The sequence below is a fragment of the Mesocricetus auratus genome, unplaced genomic scaffold (assembly GCF_017639785.1).
Source record: "Mesocricetus auratus isolate SY011 unplaced genomic scaffold, BCM_Maur_2.0 Super-Scaffold_100007, whole genome shotgun sequence".
Lineage (NCBI taxonomy): Eukaryota > Metazoa > Chordata > Mammalia > Rodentia > Cricetidae > Mesocricetus > Mesocricetus auratus.
In genome coordinates, this window is record NW_024429191.1 from 85,274,690 (window position 1) to 85,302,400 (window position 27,711).

Genomic DNA, 27,711 nt, shown 5'->3' on the forward strand with positions numbered 1-27,711 from the left:
TTCCCTCAGCCCAGTAAGCGCCTTGCTGGGGGTCCAGGCCCAGCAGGAGAACAAGTGGCTTCCTTCCTTGCATGGGCACACGCTCTCCCTTATTCTCAAAGCAGCATCCTGTGGAAGCGGAGTGATGACATCGCCGCCTGCTTTCCCACCTGGTGACTGCCACGGCAGCTCTTGTTCCCAGCATGGCTGTTCTCCCTGTTCTCAGCGCTGTGCTCCCTGCTCGCTCAAAGGCCAGCTGTTCAGCCTCTGCTCTCCTGTGCCGTCCCCTTGGTAACTAGTTGATTGCCTCTAAAACCGTTCCAGGGTCAGGGAGCCCATCTGCAAAATGAAGATGGCTTTCGATTTTGATTAAGGAGAGAGTTACAAGGAGTAGTTTCGAATACAAGCCGTGGGTGGAGCAGAATACGCTGGAGGGAGGAGGGAGGGCGTCGAGGAGGAAGAAACTTCAGCTAGAGGCTGGGAAGGAGCAAAGTCGCCGTCAGCACCTGGACAGCTCCTCTCTAGGCTAAGGAGCCAGGGAACTCCTAAATCTCTGCAGGGCATCACAAACTCCAGAGTAGTGGTTCTCAACCTTTCCAATGCTGCGACCCTTTAAAACACTTCCTCATGTGGTGGGGACCCCCAATCATAAAGTTATTTTCCTTGCTACTTCATAACTGTAATTTTTCCACTGTTATAAATCATAATGTAAACATACTATTTGCAGGATATCTGATATTTGACTGCCAAGGGAGTGGCGAACCACAGGTTGAGAAGCACTGTTCCAGACTATTCCTTGTAATCACCTGAACCCTGTAGAGCTTCTCTGGTGACTCAAACCTTGGGCCTCAGGGAGACACCAACTTCATCTGATAAGACAAAAGATACTGATGGGGGGTGGTGGCACACGCCTTTAATCCAGCACTCAGGAGGCAGAGGCAGGCAGATCTCTGGGTTTGAGGCCAGAACTAGCTCTAGGACAGCCAAGGCTGTTATACAGTGAAATTCTGTCTTCAACCCCCTCCCCCAATAAGATAAAGATACTGATCTGGAGCAATGGCTTAGGCAGCAAAGTACTTGGCATGCAAACACAAGGGTTCAGATCTCCTGCACCCACTAAAGTTCTGTGTGTGGTGGGAGTGCCTGGAATCCCAGAACTGGGAGGGCAGGGGCATCCCTGGGGCTTTCTGCCAGCTAGCCAAGCTGAGACCCACACCTCCAGGGTCAGTGAAAAACCTTGTATCAAAGGTGGGGGGTGGGTGTCAATTAAAGACACCTGGTACCAACCTCTGTCCCCCCCACATAGATACATACACCTATACAATGCCCCAACCCCCCCACAAAGATAAAGACTTCATAGCTAGGCATTGTGGTGAGCACCTTGAGTCCCAGCGCTTGGAAGGCAGAGGTGGGAGGATCTCTGTGCACTCAAGGTCAGCCTGGTATACAGAGCAAGTTCCAGGATAGTCAAGGCTGCACAGAAAAACCCTGTCACCAAGCAATGAAAAAACCCCAAAAAGACGTCATCATGGACCCACACTGCTGTGGAAAACTATTTTAAGGTGTGTTACATTTGTTTATGCTATAGAACACTTTTTTTTAACGATACAAAGATGTGTTGCACTTGTTGAACTCTGTGAAGCTCCTTTGCCGGTCTAAAACACCTGGCGGTCTAATAAAGAGCTGAACGGCCAATAGCGAGACAGGAGAAAGGAGAGGCGGGGCTGGCAGGCAGAGAGGATCAATAGGAGGAGAGATCAGGGAAGAGAAGAAGAAACAAGAAAAGGAGGGAGAAGAAGAAACAGGAGAGAAGAAGGAGCGGTGGACGTCGTGGGCCGGTCACCCAGCTACACGGCAAGGCGCGGAGTAAGAGCGAAAGCAAGACATACAGAAGTGAGAGAAAGAGAAAAGGCATAGAGGAAAAAGGTGATGGGGGCTAAGCTAAGAAAAGCTGGCTAGAAATAATCCAAGCTAAGGCTGGGCATCCATAATTAAGAATAAACCTCCTTGTGATTTATTTGGAAGCTAGGTGGCTGGTCCCCCCAAACGACTAAAGAGTCCAAAGAGTCAAAGAAGCCAACAACAGCATTTTGGCATTCTAAAATGGGGCTAGACTAAAAGAAAGTCCAACAGCACCACACCTACAAACCGTAAGAGTTTAAACAGACCTGGTAATAGGTGTGGAGGGCCTTACAGAACAGGGCCTTAGAGAAATCCCCCGAGAAGGGTGACTTCATGGCCACCAGCTCTGGAAGCTTGTCAAGGGGAGGCAGCTCAGCTCATCTGATACAGGTTCAGACAAGGTGTGCTGCACACAGCAGACCTGGTCAGCCTGGGAAGGGGCAAGGAAATGCAGAGAAAAGAGGGGCCGGAAAATGAGAGCATCTCTATTCATTTCAGAAGAAAGAAAGCCGGGCTGGGCTCATGCCACCTCCCAATTACCTGGCTCTCAGAATGACAGGAAATAGGATCTTAAGTAGCCATTTCCTAGCTTTGAAGTTAATGAAAAAGCTTGGGAGTAAATGAGTGAAGGAGCTTGCTAGAAGACGAATGAGCAGAGGAGCCTGGTGAATCCCTTCTGTCACAGCAGCCTTCCACCCCTAGGTCTAAGGGGCCTGCCAGCAGCCTCCATTGCAGACTTCATCACGCCCCGCCCCCCTCCATTTCATATATGGCACATCAGCACGATACCCCAAGGACACTGTCTTACCTTGGTTTCTGTTGCTGTGATAGGTATCATGGCCAAAAAACAACCTGAGGAGGAAGGGGTTAACTTGGTTTACAGGTCCATCACTGAGGGACCAATGGCACTGAGGGAACTGAGGCAGGGACCGGACCTGGAGGAAAGTTGTTTACTGGCTTACCCTTTGTGGTTTTGCCCAGCTTTCTTGCCTTTTTTTTTTTTTGAGACAGGGTTTCTCTGTGTAGCTTTGGAGCTGTCCTGGAATTCACTCTGTAGACCAGGCTGGCCTCGAACTCACAGAGATCCGCCTGCCTCTGCCTCCCGAGTGCTGGGATTAAAGGTGTGCGCCACCACTGCCCGGCCAGCTTGCTTTCTTACTACAACTCAGGGCCACGTGCTCAGAGGTGGCTCCACTTACAGTGAGCTGAGCACCCCAGCATCAATCTTTAACCAAGAAAAGGTCCCACGGACATCCACAGGCAAATCTGATGGAGACAGGTCCTCGTTTGAAGTTTCCCATTTCCAGGTGATTCCAATTTGTGTCAAACTGACAAACAGCACAGACACCAAAGAACAGCTTCCTGCATGTAGCACCCTCACATCTGTCCTGGTTTGGACGGACATTTAGTTACCTGCATGTGCCCTCATCTGGACAGTTAATTACACAGTGGTCCTATTGTTTCTCATTAGTGGGGAGAGAAACCTTCCTGACCTGCTCAGTTATGCTCTACAGGGAGTCTGGAGACAGCATGTTTGGTGGTTGAGGAAGCGGGCAATAATTCCCCAGTCGCAGGAATGACACACGGCATCCAGGAAGGTGCGATCCACCTAGTTCATGAAAATCTTTACACTGCATTTTTTTTCAGTCTAATAAAATTTCCAGTGTCTCCTCTCTGACCTTTAACTGTTTTCCCTCCCTTAGTTTATTGTTTTGGCTTCTGTTTTGTTTAGTTATAAATTGCTCTTGCCATAGCTATAGTCTTCTGGGCAATGTTCCCTGGGTAGGGATGTCTGGAGAAACCACACAGGGGCTAGAGAGGTGATTTAGTGGATAGAACACTTTGTGCCCAAGTGTGAGGACCAGGGTTCAGATCCCTGGCAGTCACATAAACACTGGGCAGGTTCAGATTCCTGCCATCCTAGCACACCAGAGGTAGGAGCACACCAGAGGTAGGGACAGGGGAATCCCCTGGGACAGACTGGTTAGCTAAATAATCCAAACCAGTACATTCTAGGTTCAGTAAGAGACCTGATCTCTACAAATAAAGTGAGGAATGTTTGGAGACATTATCTAGGGTCAACTTTTGGCCTCCATGTGCATTAGCAATGATGTGTTCTTGTTCCTGCAAACAGTCATGGTCTCATACTTTGGCACATTACACGCACATACTCAATTTTAAAAACAAGGAAACTGCACAGGAAACCATGTTCTCATACTGAAGAAACCTTCAGGAGTTCTTCTGTGTTAACTTGCTTGCTCTGGACATGGCCCCAAACTACAAAACGTTCGTGGACCAAAATCAGGCCATAGGCCTCTTAGCTGTGGCCTCATGTCACGTGGACTCTCACTTAACCCCCTTAGGCAAAGCAAATGGAATGCCTAGGATGGGCTTACTCCTGGGGTCCTCGAGGACTTGGGGAACACATGGCTATTGCCTATCAACCTTGAATTGCTCAGGGTTCTATGAGCAAGGACGTGCAGAAGCCATGGATGTTGAGGCTGTTTTCAACCAGCTGGACATAGTGAGTGGTTACCCTGTGTGCCCCTGCCCCTCTAAGATGGGACTTCCCCGTGCTCTCCTCAGTGGAGTGGTGTGCTGAGCTGGTCATGTTCTGTACTAAGCAGCATGTTCCCCTCAGCCACAGGTGCAGGGACCGGAAGTGGGAGCCTGGCATGGACAGTGTTCATGGACCTATTTGTGCACAGTGCTGTCGCTCCATCCAAAAGCTCACCGGGTCACCTTTCTGTCTGTTAGGATTGGTCCATGAATGAAGAAGCTGAAAGAATGTCCAGAGGCTCAGGAGGGGCGAGGGGAAGGCATAGTTGGCTGAAGCATTGAAAGAGAGAGAAGCCACGGAAGATAAAATATGCATAGGCTCTCTCTCTCTCTCTCTCTCTCTCTCTCTCTCTCTCTGTCTCTCTGTCTCTGTCTCTCTCTTTGTGTGTGCGGACATGTATGCACTCATATTTTTGGCAGTCAGGGTCAACACTGAATGGGTTCCTCTATTGCTCTCCACCTTATTTTTGGGACAAAGCCTCTCACTGAACCTGGAGCTCGCATATTCTGCTAGACTGGCTGATCAGAAAGCACCAGGGCTCTGCTTGTCTTCTCTCCCTGGAGCTGAGACTGCAGGCATGTGACATCACATTCAACTGTTCCACGTGCGCTGGGGACATGAATTCAGGTCCTCATGCTTGTGTATCAAACAAACACTCCACTAACTGAGCCATCTCTCCAGGCCTATGTGCTTCCTTCCCTTCCCTTCCCTTCCCTTCCCTTCCCTTCCCTTCCCTTCCCTTCCCTTCCCTTCCCTTCCCTTCCCTTCCCTTCCCTTCCCTTCCCTTCCCTTCCCTTTCCTTTCCTTTCCTTTCCTTGTTTTCTTTTTGAAGTACAGGAATCTCCCCCTCAAATATTTATTTATTATGTGTACCATGTTCTGCCTGCATGTATGCTTGCCTGCCTGCCAGAAGAGGGCACCAGATCTCACCTAGATGGTTGTGAGCCACCATGTGGTTGCTGGGAATTGAATTCTGGACCTCTGGAAGAGTAGTCAGTGCTCTTAACCACTGAGCCATCTCTCCAGCTCATGCTTTCATTTCTACGACAATAAAAATGACAAATGATAGGGAGGCAGGGCACAATGGTGGTTGCCAGGGGACCCGGTGAGGCAGGAGTCTGACTGGAAAGTGAGTTTCTTACAGTATAGAACAAGTTCAAAACCCTGATGGTGGCGGTGGCCAACATGATCCTACCCAAGTGGTAGACTCTCAGCAGCGGATCTCCCACACCATGTGTGCGTACACCGGTGAGTTCCGGGCGAGGTCTTTAGTGGGGCAGCCATTCCCTAGCTCCGCGCATGCACTTGCCCATGGAGATAAACATCGAAGCAGAAAGTGACTGAAGAACACACAGGAAGAGTCCACACTGTTTTGAGTCTTAAATTATCTCAAAAGTACAGGTTTTAAAAAGAGCATTGCAAGGGGTGTGCCGGGATGGCTCAGTAAAGGGCTTGCCACGCAAACATGAGGATTCAGCTTGATCTCCGGCAGCTGAGTGAAAAATCCAGTCATGGTGGCACACATTTATAATCCCAGCCCTGGGGAGGTAGAGACGGGCAGATGCCCAGGCTGGCTGGCTAACCAACCTAACTGATAAGCCTCAGGTCTCAGTGAGAGACCCTATCTCAAAAAAGCCAGGTGGAAAACCCTGAGGAGGAATGACCTCTGAGGTTGTCCTCTGGCTTCCACACACATGCACATGTCTGTGCAGCTGCATAAATGAGCCCATGCCCATGCCAACATGCACACAAAATGAATAAATGAATGAGCAAATGAATAAATGAATATATAAGAACTGAGACTCTTAAGTGAGTGACTGCAAAGCCCAGCTGGGTCCTCAGCTCTGCAGCTGGTTGACCTCAACCTTAACAGCCTGGGAGAACGAAGTCTCCCCACCTAAGACTTAGTGTGCTCCCACTCTGGAAAATAAAACCCTAAAGTACAATAGCTGTGTGTAAGCACAATTTTTAAGACTGTTGTTACAGAGTGCCAAATTGCCCTCCAAAGTTATTACACCAATTTCTGTTCCCACCCACGGGGTAGTCGAGGGTTGGCTTCCCCAACTCCTGCCAAAACTGGGTTTTAATCTTTAAAACAGGCTTTTAACTTTTGCCAAGTTGACAGATGAAACATGGCATCTCATTGTTCTTTTTCCTCCAGGAATTCTAAATTCTTTTCTTGGACCGAGGCGGATCATGTCATTGGCTACTTTTCCAGACACTGGCCTGAACAGCCCCATCGGTCACCCTCATGAAATTTCATTTTTATATTATGCTCAGGAGTTGATGCAGATCACTGAAGACAGACTGGGGAAGATAGGCCACTGAATTGATTGTCTTTAAAAAAAAGAAAGAACAAAACTCTGCAATCTGTCATTGTCATTGGCGCAGGCGTCATCTCAGGATCAGGGAGGCAGAGGCAGGAGGATCAGGAGTTGAAGGCCAGTCTCAGCTACAGAGTTTGAGGCCACCTTGTTTCACATCGGACCCTGTCTCAAAAAGAAACCAAACAAAAACCACTCAAATGCCACTAAAGGCAAAATGCTGACGTAGACAGCGTCTCTTTGATGCAATAAAACCCTTTTTGGGATTCAGGGCTAGGAGAGGTGTCTCTCCCAGAGGCACAAGGTTCCAGGAATGAGAACCATGCGACTGCCCATCACGACTCCCACTTTATTTGGGTTCTAGGAAATGCACAGATAACTTTAAGCTCAGTGACAGGGATTTTATTGATTCTGTGGGAAATATATGTTTTTATTCTCTTTGGGCCTGTGGGTCTATTTCTATTTAATTATTTGCTTGAAGTGTTTTGCTTCAAGCTGCTTCAAACCCTGTGGAAAGAGGCAAACATCCTCTTGACTAACAGCCATTGCACCCCCAGTGTGTAGCCTGGTCCTGGTGCATTCTACAAGGTACACATAAATGTCTGTTGAATGAAGAAGTGAATGAATTGACTCTTGGTGATGACTATACAGCAAGCCATGTAGAGACAGTATGGCATTAAAATAAAAAAAAGAAAACCCCACTAGTTTTTAGTTGATCCTGGAGCAAGAAAATGTCACCATAACAAGGTTTCAAGCCAGGCACAGTGGTAATTACGGGCACGAGCCTGTAAACTCAGAATTCACAAGGATTCAGAGTTCAAGTCCAGCCTCAGCTATAAGTTTGAGACCAGCCTGGGTTACACGAGACCTTGTCTCAAACCAACAAACCATGATAAACCATAGACAAAATACTAATAGGTTTTTAAAGGAAAAAAACAACATTCAATTATGTTTCTGGCATCCAACTAAGTAAATGACATAACAAAGTTGTCCACCATTGAATTGTTCTTAATAATAAATGGAAGCCTCTGAAAATTTAACGATAGTAGACTTAGTAACAGAAGTTGTCAGCTTGTACAATGGAAAGCAATAGTCGCTGAAGATAATCAGTGAAGATCCAGATGTGGCGGCACATGCCCGTAATTCCAGGACCTGGCAGCCTGAGGCAGGAGGCTTCTGGAATTCAAAGCCAGTGTATTAGTTACCTGTCTGGTGCTGTGATAAAGCGCCATGGCCAAGACAACTTCAGGAGGAGAAATTTCACTTTGGCTTATTGTTTGGAGGGATGGGATGCGTGTCCATCAGGATGGAGAGGAGGCATGGTGGCAGGGTCAGGCAAGTAAGTGATTACACCTCTAGCCAAAAGCACTAAGCAGAGTGAGAACTGGAAGTGGGGTGAGCCTAAAAACCTCATCTGTTCTTCAGCACAGCTCCCCTCTCCAAACAGCACCACTCACTGGACACCAAGTGAGCTTATTGGAGACATTGCTCTTTCCAACCACCACACTCAGCCTGGGCTCCAAAGGGACTTTCTTTCTGGCCAGCCTGGGCTATGCAGCAAGACTTTGTTTCAACAAACAAACAAAGCAGTAGAGTCCTTAATGACTTGAGGAAGGTGTGCAATATTATGTATTCATGGAAATCCACATACATGGAAAAGCAGGGTAGGCACATGGTTGCTCACCACGTGCCCAACAGGGTAAGATAATATACAAGAAGAAAAAAGACAAGCTCAGATGTCATCCATGTTCTTTTTAGATTCTGTGATGATGAATGAAATTGATTATTTTATCTCGATTTTTCCACATTTCTCAAGATTTCAAAACAAGGTTTATTAAAATTTGATTTTGTGCAAATGAGTGTGTTTACCTGAGTGTATATCTATGTATCACTGTGTGCAGAGCCCTCAGAGGCCAGAAGAACCCATGGAACTGGAGTTAATGATTACAGAGAACCATATGGGTGTTGGGAAGGAGCCTGGGTCCTCTGGAAGAGCAGCCAGCACTCTTAACCACTGAGCCATCTCTCCAGCTCCCTTTTTAAGATTTTTAACCAACACTCTGTAGTATAGCAGAGTAGGTCATTCTTAATTAAAAGAGAAAAGATAGAAGCCAACAGGCAGACTCCCTGAGTCTGAGGACAGGGATGCCATCAGTGCCATTTCATGACGAGTTGGGGACAGTACTCTCTGCTAGGCTGTCACAAACTCCCACCCCATAAAAAATGGGGGGCAGCAAATATTTAAGTTGGCAAGTGGCAGGATAATTACACAACAACCCACAGCTAAAGTACATGGTAAGCAGTAACGTGGTGCGCTGGGCTGTAGGGTGGGTATGTTCTCCGTGTGTACATCCAAGTGAGTCTTGAAATGGCTCATCTGCTAAAAAGCAGAATTCATTGTTCTCTAGGTTCCGGACACATTTTCAATCATATATAACTGACATGAATATCTCAAGTGCTCTCAACCACTGAGCCATCTCCCCAGTCCCCATTTATCAAACGTTTGGTGCTCACTATATGCAAGTTCTCAACTTCTGATGGGGTGACATCGAAGACTGAAAACAGAAGTTTAAAAAATTCACTGAGTCCAGCTAAGAAAGAGCAGGAATATTGTAAAAGTCAAGGGCTATGCCTAGTTAGCTTCCAGTGGTGCTTTTCCTCCAAGAAGCCTGAATTAGAAATTTTAGTAGATTCTTTGGCCTCCTCTCTCTTTGTTTATGAGTTTCTGGATGTGTAAGATGTTTAATGTATGGCCTGGGGATGGCTTAGTTGCTACAGTGTTTGCCATGCAAGCATGAGGACCTGAGTTTATATCCCCAAAATTCACATAAGAAGGCTGGGTACAGGGGCACATGTGCCAGGAACCCTGGCACTGGGGAGGCAGAGGCATGAGGATCCCTGGGGCTTCCTGCCAGCTACTCAAACTGAGTTGATGGGCTCCAGGTTCAGTGAGAGATGCTGCCTCAAAAAGCAAATAAGGCAGGCAGCAATAGAGGAAGATGCCTGGTGTTGAGCTTTGGCCTCCCTATGCACTAGTACCCCACCCCCAACAAAATCAGTAGCTGTGGGCCCCATTGGCATTTAATACAGCTAGCCCAGAAAGACATGATGACAAAATGTGACAGGCAGGTTACCTGGTTATTAAGTATGACAGTACTGTCTTCAAGGCAATGGGGTTTCATTTTCTCTCTTTGTATTAGTTCTAGAAATCAACGTGTTGTTTTTATTGAATCCTAAAATAGTAAAAGCTTTCCTACAGTGTTCTGTCCCAGCCAAGTCCCACTGTTCCTTCCTGGGATGCTCATCTCCATAGACACTGGGTATCTTGTTCTGCTAAAGTCCCCTACCCATTATGCTGTGCTCCCCCTCTGATAGATTTTGACACCTAGGAGAGGAGCCTCAATTCAAGGCTGCAGGGGAGCCTGAACCCAGGCCAGCCAGCCATTCCTGCAGCTTGTTTCCTCTCTCTGGGCAAGAGGCAGGCAGGTGTGGGTGGCTGGGAGGTACCTGCCGGGTTCTAAGAATGGTGATGCTATTTTTCTCTCTATTCCTTGACATAGTGCTACAGAGTGGGGGAAGAAAATCAGGAGGAAGATGGGGATAAGCTTGCGGAAATGGCTGCAGAAGGGGCATTTAGTCTCATGATCCAGCCAACCAAGAAGAACTTTCCCCCATTAGTGCAAGCTTTAAAGGAAGTGATGGAATGGGAGCAAGGAGGTCCTGCATCTCTGTCTTAGTGCAGCATCTTTGATCTCTGAGTAGGCTGAGGTTGGGAAGAGCAGACATAGATGGTACCCAGATTGTACCCAGCTTATCAGACATAGATGGTACCCAGATTGTACCCAGCTTATAAATATCTTTTAGTCTTGATTTTCTCATCATTAAGGTTGTAGCCTCTACCATATGGAGGTATCATAAGGTTTCTTCACATGCTATCTATGTCAACAGGGCCACAAGGAGTTAAGGAGGTCATTATGTCTAGATTCTGTAACAGGTGTTAGATGGGCAGCAGCCCTTTCTCTCCCTCCCATGGGTTAGTCTTTGCACTGATCTCCTCTTTCTAGTCCCTTCTTGTCAGACCACAGCTTCTGGGCCTTCCCTTCCAGGAAGCACCGGGCACAGCTCACATCTCTGCATTTACAGAGGACTCGGGGTATCTGTTGTTTGCTCCCCTTGGCATTGGTATTCAACATCTCTGAACATACAAGATGAACAAGGTCACTAGGTTCTACCTGAGGTGTCTGCCACCGTGGGCTTTAAATGCAAACAAAGGAACTGTAGAAGTGTCTCACACCTTTACGATAGATTGCCCCTGTGCCCGCAGCTGTGTATGAATGTGTCCACACGTGTCTGTCACCTGCTTCAGACTTCTGTTTCTTTAACATGCTCACGTATCTCTAGCCCTTTTATTTCACCAGATTCCATTTTCTCTTTTCACGATTAGAACAGGCTTGCCTGCAACGTGTTTACTGCATTAGCTTACAAGAAAAGAATCCTGGGATATTCAGTTTTGCTTCCTTAGATCCCAAAGCACTTCTTGCATGCAACCTGAAGGCAGTACCCTGCTGCCTGTGATGCTCACCCTTCGGACAGGGTGTGACAATGCATAGCCATTGCAGTGTGCATGATACCATGCTGGCTGAACCATAATTTTACACCACCACCCCGCAAGAGCACACAGTAGGCTAGAGACAAACCTCTGGTGTCCACTGTTCGCACAAGTGTAAGTGCAGGCGACCACTTCCTTTGGGCTCGGGGCTTAGGGACAGAAACTGAGGGCTTGGGGGCTCTGAGGCATCCACTCCCTGAGGTTTTTTTGTCTAAGCCATGCCCGTGTGTCTATCTTGCCTCCTTAGTGTTTGAATGCCTCCAGAGCAATGTGTCCTCTAGTACCTTGAAATGTCATGCCTTCTGAGGGTCCTTTTACGCATTCACTCATTAGACAAATATTCTTTTGGGTCTCTACTATGCTCAAACGCTGTTTTAGTTGCTGGGGTCCAGTAGGGAACACGATAGATGTATTGGCCTCTCACTTATTATATTCTGATAGGAAATCTCCTTACACACACACACACACACACACACACACACACACACACACACACACACACACAGTTAGTCAGCATTTTGTGTGTGTTCCCAGGCAGAGGCCTGAGAACAACCTCAGGTGTTGTCCCTCAGGGACTGTCTGCCTTGCTTTTGCTGTTGTTGCTTTTTTTGTTCGTTTGTTTTGAGACAAGGTCTTTTATTGGCTTGAGGTGTGGCTATTCAGCTAGGTTGGGTGGACCCAGGTCCCTGGTCTCCACATCCCCAGGGATTATAAGCACACACCATGAGCCCAGCTTTTTAAACATGGGTTCTGGGAATCCGGTGCAGTCCTTAATGCTACACACTTTACTGAGTTATTTCTCCAGCTCTCATGCCAGCATTTCTGAGCCTACCTTCCCAACTGCTGGCCCTGGATGGTGGGTGATGGGAAGCCGTGGGAGAGCTTTAAACGCCCTGCGGGCTGCTATGCAGAGATGAGAGATGGAGGGAGAACTGATGATGGGAGGTATTTTAGACTAGAACCCTCAACATCAGGACCACTGAAAATTGGCGTGTGGCAATGCTTTGTTGAGGGGACTGCCCCATATATTGTGGGGAGCTTGTCTCCCCACCCTCTCCCCAGCAGATTCAGCAGCATTCTTCCTGACTGTGTCAGCCAACCATCTCTCTAGATGCCCCAGCTGAGAATGCCTGCTGACAGACGGGTGTCAGTGGGCAGAGGTGGGAATGGGAGAGGCCATCCTTCCACAGAAGAGCTGGTTTCTGAACTTTCATTCTGGTGACACCCCTGGAAGGGTATTCCTAATGATCCAGTCAATATTCAGACCATCCCCTGCACCTCTGTAGGACTGGGTGGACAAGCCACTGAATGTCTTGCCCGAGCCTCTGAAGCCACCACAGGGGTAAACCTTGGCGGACTGACTCAGGCCCTTCTGGCCACTGGCTGTTGCTGAGGATGTTGCTTGAGGCAGGGTGAGCCCATGTGGATCCCCTGCACTTTCCATGGCAGCAGCAAGACCCTGACCTTCAGGAGGCTCGGTGTGAGTTCAGCATCCTAGGGATAGGACACTGACCCGGTGGACGCACACACGAATGTAGAGCACTGGAAAGAATAGGCCGAGGCTGGGCATTGCAGGGCTGGGAGTGGGAAGGAAGTGGGACACCGTGGAACGAAGCTGAGAGTGAGGGCAGAGAGAGGCCTCTCAGAGGAAGATGTCAGGCATGAGCGAGCAAGACATGTTGTCAACATCAATCCTTGGCTTTTAGAAACTGGGTTTTGGGTTTGGGGACAGAAACCGAGAACTTGGGTTTCAGAGGCACCTGGTCCTGGAATTGTTTTTGTCTTTAAGTCATGCCCATGTGTCTGTCTTGTTTCCTTAGTGTGAGAACACTCCAGAGCAAGGGGTGTGGCCCTGCGATGCTCCCTCTAGTATCTCGTGCTATTTCAGGGTTCGTAGTTGGTAGGCTCTGTGCCTGGTATGCACAGAGCACCTGTCCAGTCCCCAGAACTCAACTGGATGTGGTGGGTCGTTTGTAGCACCCTACTGTACCCTAGCAGGAAGGATGGTGGAGAAGCAGAAGGATCGGGAATTTAAGGTCATCCTTGACAATGAGAGAGAGAGAGAGAGAGAGAGAGAGAGAGAGAGAGAGAGAGAGAGAGAGAGAGAGAGCCATAGCATGCATGAGAGGGTGAGAAGACACAGTATTTTAGGAGTCAGTTCTCTCCTTCCAACAGGGGAGCTCTGAGGATTGAACTCAGGTCCTCAGGTTTGGTGGCAAATGCCTTCACCCACTGAACCATCTCACTGGTCTAGCACACAGTATCTTGATTTCTTTTTGATGTTTATTTATTCATTCATTTATCTGTGTGTGACTATACCGGCAAGTGGGCATGATCTCATGAAGGCTTGCTCAGAAGCTGGTTTTGTGGGACACTCTGCTTGCTGTGTGTGTGGTGGGACCTGAACTCCGGTCTCCGTGACTGTACATCAAGTGCTCTTGACTGCTTGGCCAGCTATCCCATCCCCAAAAGCTATTTTGTGTTTTTTTTTCAGTGACTTTAATAGAGAGCCATGCCTGAAACAGGTAAAAAGATGAGAAAATGTTCCACAGGATGTGTCTGGCGTCAATGCATTCATGGGTGAGAAAGAATAGCAAGGCCATTACTGGATGCAAATGACAGCCGCTCATTCAGCAGTGATCAGTATCTTTATTCATACACACTTGCTTCCAAACTACAATGAATGCATCTAACAAAGCGAATCATGCAAACGAAGATTAGAGGTTACACAAATCCAAGAAAGCTATGCAGTAATTAACATGTCCTTCTTACCTACTAAGTAACCAAATGAGCAGTGGCACAGTGCCTACCTACGGCTTATCAGTAATGGCCATGCAGGCCGAAAACCTCCACCTTCACTCCTTCCTCCAAACCAGTTTGGGACTTTGCATGGTGATTTTCAGTGAGAGGTTTAGACATGGCATGTCCTTCATAAAACAAAGCAGAAATCATATAGGAAGTGCATCTTCCAGTGCTTCTGGTCGCCTATAAAAGATAAACTGCAAAACCTTCATAGTCAGGATAGGAGCCGGATTCTTAGAAAACCCTTAGGCTCAAAATAGTAATCACCTTCGTGTATAATTTTCAACAGTCTATTAAACATCCCAAGGAGAGAGTCACATTTTTTCCAGGCAAAATATTAACAAAAATCTACCAATGATTACAGAATAGTTTTAAAATGAAGCAGGAGACAAAAGACACAGCTGTTTAATCAGAAAGTGCAAAGCCACGCCTTGTGACATGTTTTAGAAAAAGGGGCTCTTACAAAGTTGGGGTAGCGGTTTTCTGAAAAGTAGGGTTCTGTCTACTCCCTCACACATGGGAATGGAAACAGACGCCTTAGGCACACTCGATGCTGCCTCTTCTTAGATAGTAGGTTTGACTTGCCCAAGGGGCAAAAACCTTACAGGGCACCTCCCAACCTTTACCAAATGTGTGACAACCAGAAGCTACTGGAGACAGGGTTGAAGAAGCACCCCTTCTTGCTCACAGACTCTCAGAGAGCAAGGAGAGGAGTCCCCGAGATCCCCAAGAATGCTCTCCTGGGCTGCATCAGGAAGGGGGCTGGGAAGCCATCTTCCCTACAGTTTAAAGATATCTAAACCTTAGGCAGCTATCTTTAGTGTCTACTAAAGAGGGGGTACCATCCTGCAGTCATTCCAATGTGGACTCCATACCTCACTGGTTCAGGAAAACCATGCCGTGGAATTGCAGGTCAAGGGTGCTCTGTACAATGTGGGTTAAGTCCTCCTATAGGCTCGATGGAATTGGAATTTTATGAAATTTTTATTAGGTTTATTTTAAAAAACTCATTTTAAAAGAATCGAGTCATTAAAGTTCTCTATAAAAAAGTACAAATAGCCCAGCACAGTCAGGTTCTTCTACTAGAGTTAATAAGTTAATTTCTTGTTTTAAGTTTAAGAAAAAGTCTTTGGAACTTGTGGGCTTCTGGGGAGGGTCGCGGTAAGGCTGTTCAATGACTTGATATGTCCAGTGTGTTTGCTTACTGACACCTGACCACATGAATGAGGGCACAGAACACTGAGCCATACATACTTTTAACCACTGAGTCTTGAGGCTGTAGCGTCACCAGGACAACAGTGGACACCATTGCTGTAACACTGCATCTGAGCATGTCTCGAGCACCCATTCCCGGTTTTCTGGATTATTCTAACGACGTAAAGAGAAAGCTTTCTCTAGGTTTGCTGCACTGGCCGAAACGAGACACGGCAGGAGTGTTGACCCTCCAGCATCTTTTGTTAGCAGCAGTTCAAGGAAAACCATTTTTCAAACCTGTTTCCCAACACTGTCAAGTTAGCATGGAGCTGCTGCTAACCGTTGTCCTGTATCTCCATGGTCATCATGCTTCTCCTGAACAGAGCTGTTGGGTATGCTCAGTCGTTGGGGGGGAGGGGCAGCCCTGCCCTTCTGGGGCTATAAACAAATAGGAAAAAAGTGTGACACGGACACAGGGGAAATAGGTGGCTTCCTAAGACGAAGGTGAGGAAAGTGACTGTCAGGTTGTCAGGTTGTCGCCTTGTTGAGGCGATTAAAAGCATGTGACTCTCACTTTCCCCTCTCTTCTGTTTTGAGAAAACAAAGCCCTGCACAAACCCTTCCTATTTTTCCTACTAAGCATAAGCTAGCAGGACACTGTTGGTTTTTTGTTGTTGTTTTGTTGTTTTTTTTTTTCAACTTCCGCACCTAGTCTCAGCTACTCTAATTATGGGTGGGAAAGAGGCAGAACCTAGTGGCTTCCAGAGTCTGCTGGCTGGCCTGACTCTGCACAGAGCAAAGGACTTCTTACAGTTGGGAGGGGCTGAGAGGGAACAGACTGTGTCGCTGACAGGACACACACACAAATGAAGACCAACAAAGGGTCACTTCCGTTTACAACGATGATGCCAGTAGAAAGCCCATGCAGGCACAGTAGCCTCTCCCCCACCTCCATGTCTTTCCAGGTGCATGCAAGCCCTGCTCTTCCTCAGTGCTGTGACTTCAGACTCCTCTGTGACACATCAGTGGGTGGCTCTTTGGGGCTTGGCAAGGCACCACACTCTGCTAAGAACTACTGCTCATGAGGGACAACACTTGAGGGTTAATACTGGCCTCTGGTAATCTTTCATGTGACCATCTCAGGTCAAGCTTTCAGAAAGCTCTTGGCCTCCCGAGTTTCTCAGATTACTAATTAAAAGACCAATGAAGAAAAGGCTCATACTAGGCCAGAGATATGAGGGTGATGTGGCGAGGGGCAGTCATTTTAGTTCCTGGGGCTTCTCATTTACCTCCTGAATTAGCTCCAGCTTGGAGGTGGGCCTCCCATCAGCTTCCCAAGGTTGTACCTGGCAGCATACCCCAGTTCTTTCCATTCAACCCAAGTGCCGGGACCTTTAGATGCCCTGCCAAAAGCAGAGCTAGCAGCCCACTTGCCTGTAATGGAAGGAGGATCAACTACCACTGAGCAGTGGCCACCTTCCAGGGCAATATAATACAAAGCAATTTCAGTGGGTTTCCTGGGTTACTGCCAGATGGGTCCTGTGGAGACTCTGTCCTGTGGACAGAACCTACCAGTGCAGGCAGAGTCTGAGAGCAGGTGCTACTTGAAGAGCTCCCCCAGGGATTAAACCCTTCAAGGCGCCCTCCTGATTCCAGCTGCCAATGTGGTGGCTTCAGTTCAAGGGGCAGCCTTTTCTCTGGAGCCCCATTTCACACATGGTCCGAGAAGTGAGACACTGGCGTAGAATTTTATTATTGGATCCTGTCTAACAGCTGTTAATGGCTATCCACATGAGTTAGTTTTGCAGCAATAACTGTCTCAGGCTGCCCGGGTCTTTAAAGTATTAGCCTTTATCTAAACTTAAAACTCAGCAGTGTATAAAATAGGCCACATCATGAAAACTTCCTTAAACTGTTATGGTTTCTCCTAAGTTCATTGTCCAGTGTGCTGTTCCTTAGGCAAATGCTGGCTCTGTTATTGTTTTTCCCCCTCCCTTTTGAGAACGTTGTTTCACATTCTCTAAGCATACAAATCACCCAAGAGATTGCACATGTTTTCTGGAGAAGTTGAATCACTTGGAGCTGGATGTTGACTGTTTACAGAAAAACTCAAGCCTGTTACTTGCTTAAGACAAGCAGGCAGCTTGGCACCTTGGGACAGATTGTCTGTGACCATTGTGTTTCTTCTCTGTGGCTTCCCTCACCTTGAGAGATTTGCTGGGAATCAGTCCTGTTGCTGTCCTACTTAATAAAGAACAAGGCTCCTAAACAAGTTGCTTTACTGTTGGGCCAAGTACAGTGTTTTTGATTAGGTTGGTTGCCAAGGTGATGAGTTGGACTTCTAAGATCAATATATAAGACCCTTTTTGAGTTCTAAAGTCCAGAATTCGTGAAAGGTTTCAGAAGAAACTGTTCTTTTCTGCTTTGGCCCATTCCCTACTCCATTGTCTTCTTCTGATAAGGGGTTTTCAGAGCAGCTCGTGCTCCTTATCTCAGACACACTTGGTGGTTTGCATGTTATGTGACTGCCAGGCAGACAGATGGAGACTACAAAGAGGAGAGCTTAGCTGGGAGATGCTTTCAGGAGAGACACCTTCTGTAGGGTGAGAACTTCCATCTCCACCAGTCTTCATGCTGTGGCAGCCCCTGCCTCTTCTTATAAACACCATGTATTGGGAAGGTGTTTTGGCCACAAGACATGCTCTTCAAAGACCAGAATGTTGTAGCAACAGCTTTAAGACAGTGTGTGCCTCTGGAATGAGTCTGTTAGTAACAGCCTCAGGGATGGCTCTATATGGACATGGGATAAAGTTTGTCTCATTGAGGTTGTGTGTTCTGGAGTACACACTGGGTCATTCTGGGGCAAGAAGACTACATACTTCTGGTGTGTCCATATGAACACATAGAAAGGAATCCTTCCACCCTTCCAACCCTAGAGTCCCCAAAAGACATAGGCTGAAAAGAATAAGACAGACAGACATATAGACAGACAGACAGACACACATACACACACACACACACACACACACACACACACACACACACACACACAGAGTTCAGCCCAGGTCCTACAACAATGCCACATGTATACAAACATATCAGGCATACTGGAATTAAATGCTTCCGGCTGTCTTCAAGAGGAAGAGTGGTGGAGGAACCCAGAGGATGACATGAAGAAGTTAACAGAGTCTTATCTCAAAAATAATTCCCACAAACAAAACTGGGTTTTGCAGGTAGAATCAAGTATATATATATACATATATACACATATATAGTAAAAGCCTAGTTAAATGTGTAAAGTAGCCATTCATTTTAAAATTACATCTACATTAAAAAATTAATATATCTGATAGAGTGCCAGTGTGTGGGATAGAGGGTAAGAGAGAGCACAGCAGCAATGAATAAAGCTAACACTTCATCTTAAAGCAGACTGGAAACATGAGCCTTCACAAATATAGCACAATTGTGTCTTATAAAAATTATCATAATACTCTTTATACTTGATACAATTATATCAATAATATAGATTAACTTGTTATTAAGGTTTATTATAAACATGCAAAATCCATTGCATGATGCACTCGCAAAACATATTAAAATCCTTCTAGCAAGAAAACATTTTGAGTTGATATAAGCATAAAGTATCTTGATCCTACAGTTGCAGGTGTGCCATTCAATAGGAACTGGAAATGGGAACCCAAACTATATTGTTTTTCATCTCTAAGTGGATGTTGGGACTAAAGAAAGGAGAAAATCAATCAATAAGGACTGATGCTAGTCAATACTTGGATTAAATTACTATACATTGTACTTTCATAAACGACACTGCAGCTTATTAAATAAATAGTACAAAAAGGGACGGGGCATATACACCAGATTCTTAGGAAGGGTACCCACGAAGGTAGCAAAACATTATCATGTGTTTGGGCTTGGCTAACAACACTCTTGAATAGTGGCATGATTCTGATGGCACCCTGGTTTGAAGAATCATCTCCCAGAGATTAAAATGAACACACACACGGTTTATCCTTGATCTGAAATGATTTTACATGCTTGTTTAGCAATGTCCTTAAACGATTTGGCCTCTTAAAAAGAATGAGTTATCAAGATAGGTATCAACCAAGTAGGGCAACACAGATGATAGATTCAATGAATATTCGTCTGAAGCTTTCTTTCATTCCTAAACTGCTGCACTATGGTTGTGCTATGACGGTCAGGAACAGTGATTAGGTTCATCCTGCCCTCTCAGATTCTAGGGACTATTTCCACTGAGGCAGAGAATAGAAGCAATGGGGTCTTCAAGATTCTACTACCACCAACCTCTCTTTGCTTACTCTTTGGGTTTCCTGTTCTTTCATTCCAAAGACATCTTGGGTGGAGATGTTTCCAGCCCTTGAGCTGGAATAGGTTCACTTTACTATCTCTGGTGGAGGGATCCTGATGATGAAAATCCAAAGATGGAGGGTATGGAGAATATATCAAATCGTACCAAAAAGGGGGATACAAATTGCCAAATTGCTTTGTTTTCTAGGAAAAATTAACTTAGAGTCAAATGTGCTTCTATGTAATTAAGCTGGACTCTGTACATGATGTCATCATCCACTAAGATAATGTTCTTGGTTGAGAGAGAGAGAGAAAGAGAGAGAGAGAGAGACCCTGAAAAGTTAATCACTTATGGACTAATGTCCTTAGAATTTTCAGGCCTCTGTGTGGGACAAAATACAAGGCCATAGCCTTAAATTTTTAGGGTTAAGGATCATTTCCCACTGCATGGGGAGGCTAGGGACTGGGGAGGCATTTGATCTCTAATTTGTGGATTTCATACTGCACTTTGTAAGATCGGGTGCACAAACTGGGGGTTGACATACGAGAACCCTTCAAAATCAGACTGGTCTATGTTAGCGATGACCAGCTGATCTGGCGGTGTTAAGACAGGCTGCCCTCGCGTGAAGAACTTGTCAAAGTTTTCTGCTCCTTTGCCGCACTGTGGGGGAAAAAAAAGAAGAGGTCAGAAGATACAAAACACAGGGGTAGTATTCTGAGAGCATTTGGAGGGAAAGGGCATGCCCTAGGAAAATTAGTCCTGGCTGGGCAGGAAGCCTCTTGGAGGACTTGAAGGCCTACTAGAGACAGAAGCTAGGCACCGCAAACAACGGAGAGTTACTCAATTGTAAATTTTCACATACTCTTAGAATCAAAACTCCAAACGGAAACACACCGTTGGTTACAACATAGCAAGAAGACAGCCTCTCTTAACTTCAATATTACATTGTTGAGCAAGCGGAGCTGTTAGCGTGAATGGTGCACACACAGCGCCATCAGTCATAACTCCATGTTGAAAAGGCCATGATGTTGGTTGTGCCTGTAAGTACCCTTGAACTGACAGGGTGAGCTTATTGTTTCACATATGATTCTTTGTAATAATATTTATGATCAGACAGAAGCTGTGTATCTTTGCCATGTAACTGGGATGTTTTAGGAACTCCAGCCCTTAGAGCAATCTTAAAGCATTATGGGCGGGTACAGTGACGATGGTAGGAGATGAGTTCTTACGCCCAGCAAGAACCCTGCACACCTGGATAGAGCTAGTTAACTGGCAGGCAGGTCAACATGGAGCTCATTCACAGCAGGGTCTCAAGGCAGGAGGAGGTAGGCTCTTTACTGGGGAGGCACAGTAAAGCCTGTGATCTGTCTTGAATAGTATCCTCCTTCAGGATCTACCAAGGCATTCTTTGCAAATGGAGGCTTCTGGCATAGCTCCCCTGTGATGGCCTAACTAGACAGCTGCTTAAGCAGAAGTGCATGAGAGTCTTACTCAGAGTCAATTATACAACTTAGAGTTATATAAGACCCACTGCATGATGCACTTGCAAAATGCTCCTTGGAAGGTAGGGAAGGGGCATCCTCACCTTTCCAGATACCCAGAAAGGTTAAGGCATGCCAAGGTCTCTGGGGCTTCCAAGAGAGAGTTGGGAGTATCACTGATGCTACTGATGACAATTCTGAACCTGCTGCAAACCATTGCTCTTTTATCTGCTGGTAGCACAGCTGGAGCAACATGAACTTCTTCTGAGTTGGCAAATGCTTTGACCTAATGAAGCATTCTTGGATATAGCAGAGGACAGTTCTATGTAGTGTGTGGAATCTACCCAATTCTCTCATTTGTAGAGTAGGGAGAGGAGGTGAATTTCCCCTCTCACACTGTTAAAAAGGTTTGCAGTTGAGTTCCACACAGAACCTAGTACTTGGTCAGAGTTCGGCACACATTATTACTATTATTATTTTACTATTTATTAAACCAAGATCTGTTAGCCTCATGGGCTGCATTTTCTCACCTCTTCTAAATGGGTTTTCTTGAGAATCTCATTTCATTATAATTTTCCTACTTTCTTTTCAGAAAATACAACACACTTCTCAGTGTCTAAGGAGGTAGAAATCATGTCCTCAGGTCATAGCAAGGTCTTCAAAAGCAACAGTGTCCCTTTCCAGTTAATATTATTTTCACTTAATAAGAAGTCATGTACTCTGAACTCAAGGACATTTCCCACTGAAGTGATGGGGGTGGCAACGTGCGGGGTGTATGTATGGTAAGGTCCAGTTCTGTAGAGTGATGTTGCATGGGGTGGGGGAGGTCCTCAAGTCACTCTGTGGAGTCCATGCAGGCAGCAAATCACACTCATCATTATCAGTCTGGCTCCCATCCATATATGGAGTAACAATGTTTTGGCTTTCAAACTGTATATTCCCATGATGCTTTTCTTTGCAAGAATCCAAAGCACTTCAAAGCAAAGGTCAGCAGAGGCAGAGCCTGCAATCACATCACCCCACATGCAGTGGATATCCTGAACCATTGAGAAGGGCTCTTCTGGAAGCAGGTAAGGAAATACTGTTTCTTCTCCTGAACTGATCAGGAGTCTGCATTGGTCCATAAATCAGATCTATAATGGAAACCAGTTTCCTCTGAGTTGCCACATAAACTCTATTACAATGACGCAAACAACTAAAGAAACAGTTATCTTTTTGAAAAGACTTGGTTTTCAACAAGGTTAAGAGTCTTCCTCCAGGGAATCCATTTTTTTATTGCCATAACTTGGACAAGGGGTGCCATTGTCATCTAGTGGCAGAAAAGGACACTGACAAATGCCCTAAAACAAAGAACTTCCCCTGACCCCCAAAGACTTATTGGCTCAAAATGTCAACAGTACAGCTGTTGTGAAACCAGTCTCCATATATCTAGACTGTATTGAGAGGTCCTGTGGTGAGTGTGAAGGAGCCAAACAAGTAAACTAGGCAGAAGCAGCTATGCATGGGAGCAAAACATGCAGAAGTTGCAGGAGCCCAAAGACAAAGTGATGTAAGCAAGAGGTACCACCCCATGGAGGCTGCCTTGGAGGAACACTCCCCTTTGGAATCTGGTGAATGGGCACCCACTGCCTGGAAGGATTCAAGCGTGTTTACTGTTGATGCTTTCAGAGGGTGGGCAAGAAAATATCATTTGTGCTTTTTTCTGATACTGACCATGCCAGGAGCAAGGAGGAGGTTCTGAGGAAAGAGAGAGATTATGAGTTCCTACGAGGCAGAACAAGGCTAGCCAAGGTAAAATGTTCTCTTTCCCTGCCTGTCTACCATTACATGTATGGATGTGGTCTCCGAAAAGCTTGTATGAGTGTGGCTCTTTATTTGAATACTGTTTTTATGATGCTTGCAAATTAGTTTCAAGTTTCTTAGTGCCACAGCTTTATTGCCAAAGGATGGAAAAAACTAACGAAAACTGAAAGGAGAGTCCTCAAAATATGCAAAGGGGACCCACACAAACATCACTGAAAGAGACAGGGAGAAGACAACTCCAGTTCTGTAACCAGTGTTCCAAGGAAAGTATGGCTATGGCTTGCAGGGCTAATGAAGCCAAGTATTGTAATAAGTGGGATGGAAACACTTTTGTGGTGAAGACTTGTGCCATCTGTACTGAGGACTGAGAAGCTAAGGGACAGCCTGGAGCCCCAGTCAATCCAATCGCTGCTCCGTGATCACACTGAATGGCCACGTGACTGTTAGTCTCAAAACTGCTCACTGGCAGAGACACCTGCCTCTTCTCTCACCTTAACTCTCCTTGGAATTTTCCTGACTCAAATAAGAGAGGGAGAGAAATCACATTTTAGCAAATGAATGCTTTTCTTAAACTGGCTCAGTTTAGGTGGAGAGACCAGGGGCAAGGGCAGGCTGAGAACAGAGACTAAAAATTGAATCACAAGTTCAGACACATCGGCCATGAGACAGACAACACAAACAAACAAACAAACAAACAAACAAACAAACAACACCAAAAACACAGTGAGGGGTGTGAGTGTATCTTAGCAAGAAACGGGGAAAGATAGCTTTGAAAAACTAGGGGTTAAATCTGAGAATGAGATGAGACCCGAGAGTTGGAGGATGTTTTATTCTGAAGGTGGTCATGCCAGAGTGAATGTCACCCCCAAAAGGGGACTGGGGGACAGTATGGGGACTTCTTTCACCAATCTGATATTGTGAAAAATATAAATTAGTCTTATGCCAGGGAAAGTCTCTCTCTCTCTCTCTCTCTCTCTCTCTCTCTCTCTCTCTCTCTCTCTCTCTCTCTCTCTCTCAGAAAAGAGCTGTCCACACTTGTAAGCAAAACCAGGTCTAGAAACGGGTGATCTCTTGTGAAAACTGGAGCTCATGAGCTGCTTGCTTGTTTTTAACTATGTTATGCAGAGATCTTAAACAGCACCAGCAAATGCAGACAAGAACTGTAACAACCAGAGCTCTTTGGGAGCTTAGGCAGGAGATAATACATTTAAGAGTCTATCTCCGGGTTCTTGTGATCCAACCCCGAGATCATCGGCTTGATGGGTAGACAGAGCTTCAGGTGCCACCTTCTGCTGAGTTGGGGGTAACAGATAACGGGGCACGCAGTGAGGTCTGTGGATAAGCAAGTGATCGAGTGGTGGAAGGCACTAGCTTCACTGCAGATGCTCTCCCCACATTCATTGGGGTGAAGCTGAAGCATTATTAGCACGGCCAATTGAAGGGCAGCCTCCATACCAGCTATAACAACAGGCAAGTTTGGGTTGTTTGTGACCTCAGTTCTAGTCCACCTTCACAGCAGCTAAATCAGCTTACAGACAATGCCTCTGAGGTGAATAAACATGGTATGCACTTCCAAAGGCCATCGACAGCTTTCACTAGTGGAAACCTTTGCCAGCAAGGTGGCATGGGACAAACTCAGAAGAGAAACGGTCAGCAAGAAGCAGTCCAGACCTGACTGGGCTGAGGTGTGAACCCAGGGAGGTTCCCCAATCTCCTTGAGAAGAGTTGCATGGTGCTGACACTTGAGGAGGGACAACAGAGTGAAGGACCAGAGCAGAGATCAAGAGGCCCAGGTGTAGCTTTAGGAATCTCACCGCATCTCCCTTTAAAGGTAAAATGGGGAAGTGACCATCCAAGACTCTGGAGAGGCCTGAAGGACTTAGCGTATGTGAGGCCTCTCTAAATGATAAGACATTATACAGAGAGGAGATACAAACATGTAGCAATAGCCCTGCATGCAAATTGATGACATTTGAAGAATGAATGAGGGCTATTCTCGATCTGCCTTCGCTTTCATCTCTTTATCAAGGAATTAACATCTTCGTCATTTTTTATATCTCTACCCATGATGATTAGTTTTAATCATTAACTAGACCCAGTCTAGAACCACCTTGGAAGGCAGTCTCAATGAGGGATTGTCCAGATCAGGTTGACCCGTGGACAAGCCTGTGAGGGATTGTCTTGATTACACTGGGGAAGCCCTGCCCACTGAGGGTGACTCCATTCCCTAAGCCAGAGAGATCCTGAGGATGTAAGGGTGGGAGAAGCGAGCCCAGTAAAACACGCATGCATCCATTCTTTTTCTTCTCTTCACCATGGATATGACCAGCTAGTTTGAATTTTTGTCACCTTGATTTGTCAAAAACAATGGACTAAAGTGAGCCCTTTCTCTCCTAAGTTGCTTTTGTCAGGGTATTTTATCACAGTGACAGAAGAGAAACCAAGATACCACCTGGTTAGTAAATTTACCATTCAATGAAGTGAACGCAAGAGAAGCCAGGCATGGTAAGATGTTGCAGAGCTCAGAATGATGGGGGCTCAAGGTGGAAGCTGGATTGCAAAGTTCTGTACCTGGGTGCAAGCAGCCTTCCAAGCCCTTTTGCTCTGTGAAAGGGCAGGGGCGGGGGGAATGAGCTGTGATGCAGGGCATGGCTTTTTGCCTGTGACTTTTACCCTGAGAAGCACTGAGCATGTGCAATACATGTGCTGGTTTAAACTCTATGGTGTCTCAGTAACGTTGAATATAACTCCATGGTCGCTGGCATGGGAAATGTGTAGTTACAGAATAATGATTGCCAGAAAGCAAAACCACACAAATCCCAGAGGGCAGGCAGAGTTCAGAACAAATAAAGCATAAAGGTTAGCTGCAAAACATAGAAATAAAAAGAAACGTAGGAATCTGGGGAGGGCCTCTTACAGTTGCTAGATATGGCAGGGGGAGACTATGCTGTCTAGTGTGAGCATTTGTGAGAATATCATCCCTTCTCTGCACGGCTCCCTGTATATATCTGTGTGAGTTAAATAGCCAGTAGCAGACACAAGCTGGTGTGATCTGCCTAATGCTTCCTGGGAGGAAAATGTACAGGAGGCCCTGGGGGAGGGGAGGTTCCGGTTACTGCTCTGCCCTTTCCACGAATACCAGCATGCTCAGGGAAGCTCTCAGTGCAGGATGAGGGCAAGCAGCGGCACACGCGTGATTAATGGTTAAAAAGTGCGGTTAGTCTGCTTGGTCACTCAAGGTTCTGGAAGTGTGCTCACCGAAGGCCTGGATGCCCACTGGAGCCAGTGCATTTTGGTACAGATAGTCTGGAGAATAAGAACGGACAGAGGAGAGCATTTGGAGATGTTGAGAATCAGGAACGGCCGTGTGAAGAATGCCACGAACCCACGAACCTCTGCGGTACATTGCTATGTGAAAGACGTGCTGTGCGAAGGGCCGCACTGTCCCCGTTATGCAAGGGTATACACATGCATAGAGCTTTCTGGAAGGTTACAGAAAAGATCATGAATTGTGGGGCTAGAAGTCAGGGAGGGGGAGAGGCCATCTTTGCTTTCATATTTTTACTGCTTGGCTGATGATTTGGCCATAGATGGATAGTATTTTAATGGTAAGAGATACCTGAAAGAGATTGAGACTTTCTCTATTTCTGGCCAACATCCCTGGGGTGAGGGACTGGAGAAGGGCTTTGGTTTTCTGGATATCATTAGACATACTCAGCTCACCTTAGAACATGGCCTTGGGAAGGGCAAATGCTGTTTGGAGGGAGTCTGATTTTACAGAGGGGTTTGCTGACAGATACAGGACGGAAGCCCACATAGTGAGGGTTTCAGTCAAGCATGATGGTGTACGCCTTTAATCCCAACACTTGGGAGGCAAAGGCGAGTAGATCTTTGGGCTCAAGGAGGGCAGCCTAATCTACACAGTGAGTTCCAGAACAGCCAGGGCTATGCAGAGAAGCCCTTTATCAAAAGACAGACAAAAAAAAAAAAACCAACCCGAGAGCATTTTTATATGTACAATGTCCTTAACTACTGAAGCTCCAAGGCTTATAATTTATCTATATTTATTATTATTAAATATGTTTCATTTCTTCCAAGCAGAAAAATATTTGGGAAAGTGATTATTAAAGAATAGGAGAAAGTGCTTGCCTCTAATTCACCAGTGAAAGATGCTGACAGTCAATGATTTAAAGGCTTAAATCAAATCCCGACACACCGTGATGCGATTTCTTCTGTCTCCAGGGATGGTTAGTGTTTTTAAATTGTCAGCAAAGCTCCTTGAGTCTTGAGAATCTCAGTTTTAATTAGCATCCCTGTTACTGGCTCAATGGAAAGGCCAGGAAAATGAATCTGCCTGCCACTCAAGGGGGCTGATTAGATGTGCCAGAGACATTATCTCAGTTAGACAGTCACTGCAGATTTCCTCCTTCACCTGGGTAGATGCTGCTCCACATAAGCAACTTTGAAGAGTTGTTATTAAAAGAACACTGTGCCGTGAGATGTCCTCAGGCTTATAAAACACGCACAGAATTATTTATGTTCCAAGAAGCATAACACCAACAACTTAATCTCAAGTGGTTCGGGAAAACTAGGTGTGTGTGTGTGTGTGTGTGTGTGTGTGTGTGTGTGTGTGTGTGTGTGTATGGTTCAGAGAACAAATTGAAAGAAAGAACAAAGCAAGCATGGTAAAATGCTAGACAATGGGAATGTAGACATTCTATTATCCTCCCCCC

The 27,711-nt window shown here is 46.1% G+C and overlaps 1 protein-coding gene across 2 annotated transcripts in view; it reads right to left on the minus strand.

The window, feature by feature from the left end:
- Positions 1–14,003: 14,003 nt before the first annotated feature.
- Prkca (protein kinase C alpha) overlaps positions 14,004–27,711 on the minus strand; it is a 380,485-nt gene continuing 366,777 nt past the window's right edge. The window contains exon 17 of one of the 2 annotated variants that reach the window (XM_005069988.4): positions 14,004–20,354. In XM_005069988.4, coding sequence (XP_005070045.1) covers positions 20,190–20,354 — 165 coding nt within the window. In that variant the 3' untranslated portion in view covers positions 14,004–20,189. Of the gene's footprint in view, positions 20,355–26,197; positions 26,285–27,711 lie in introns of those variants that run through there. The other variant, XM_040749986.1, reaches the window with a different exon arrangement.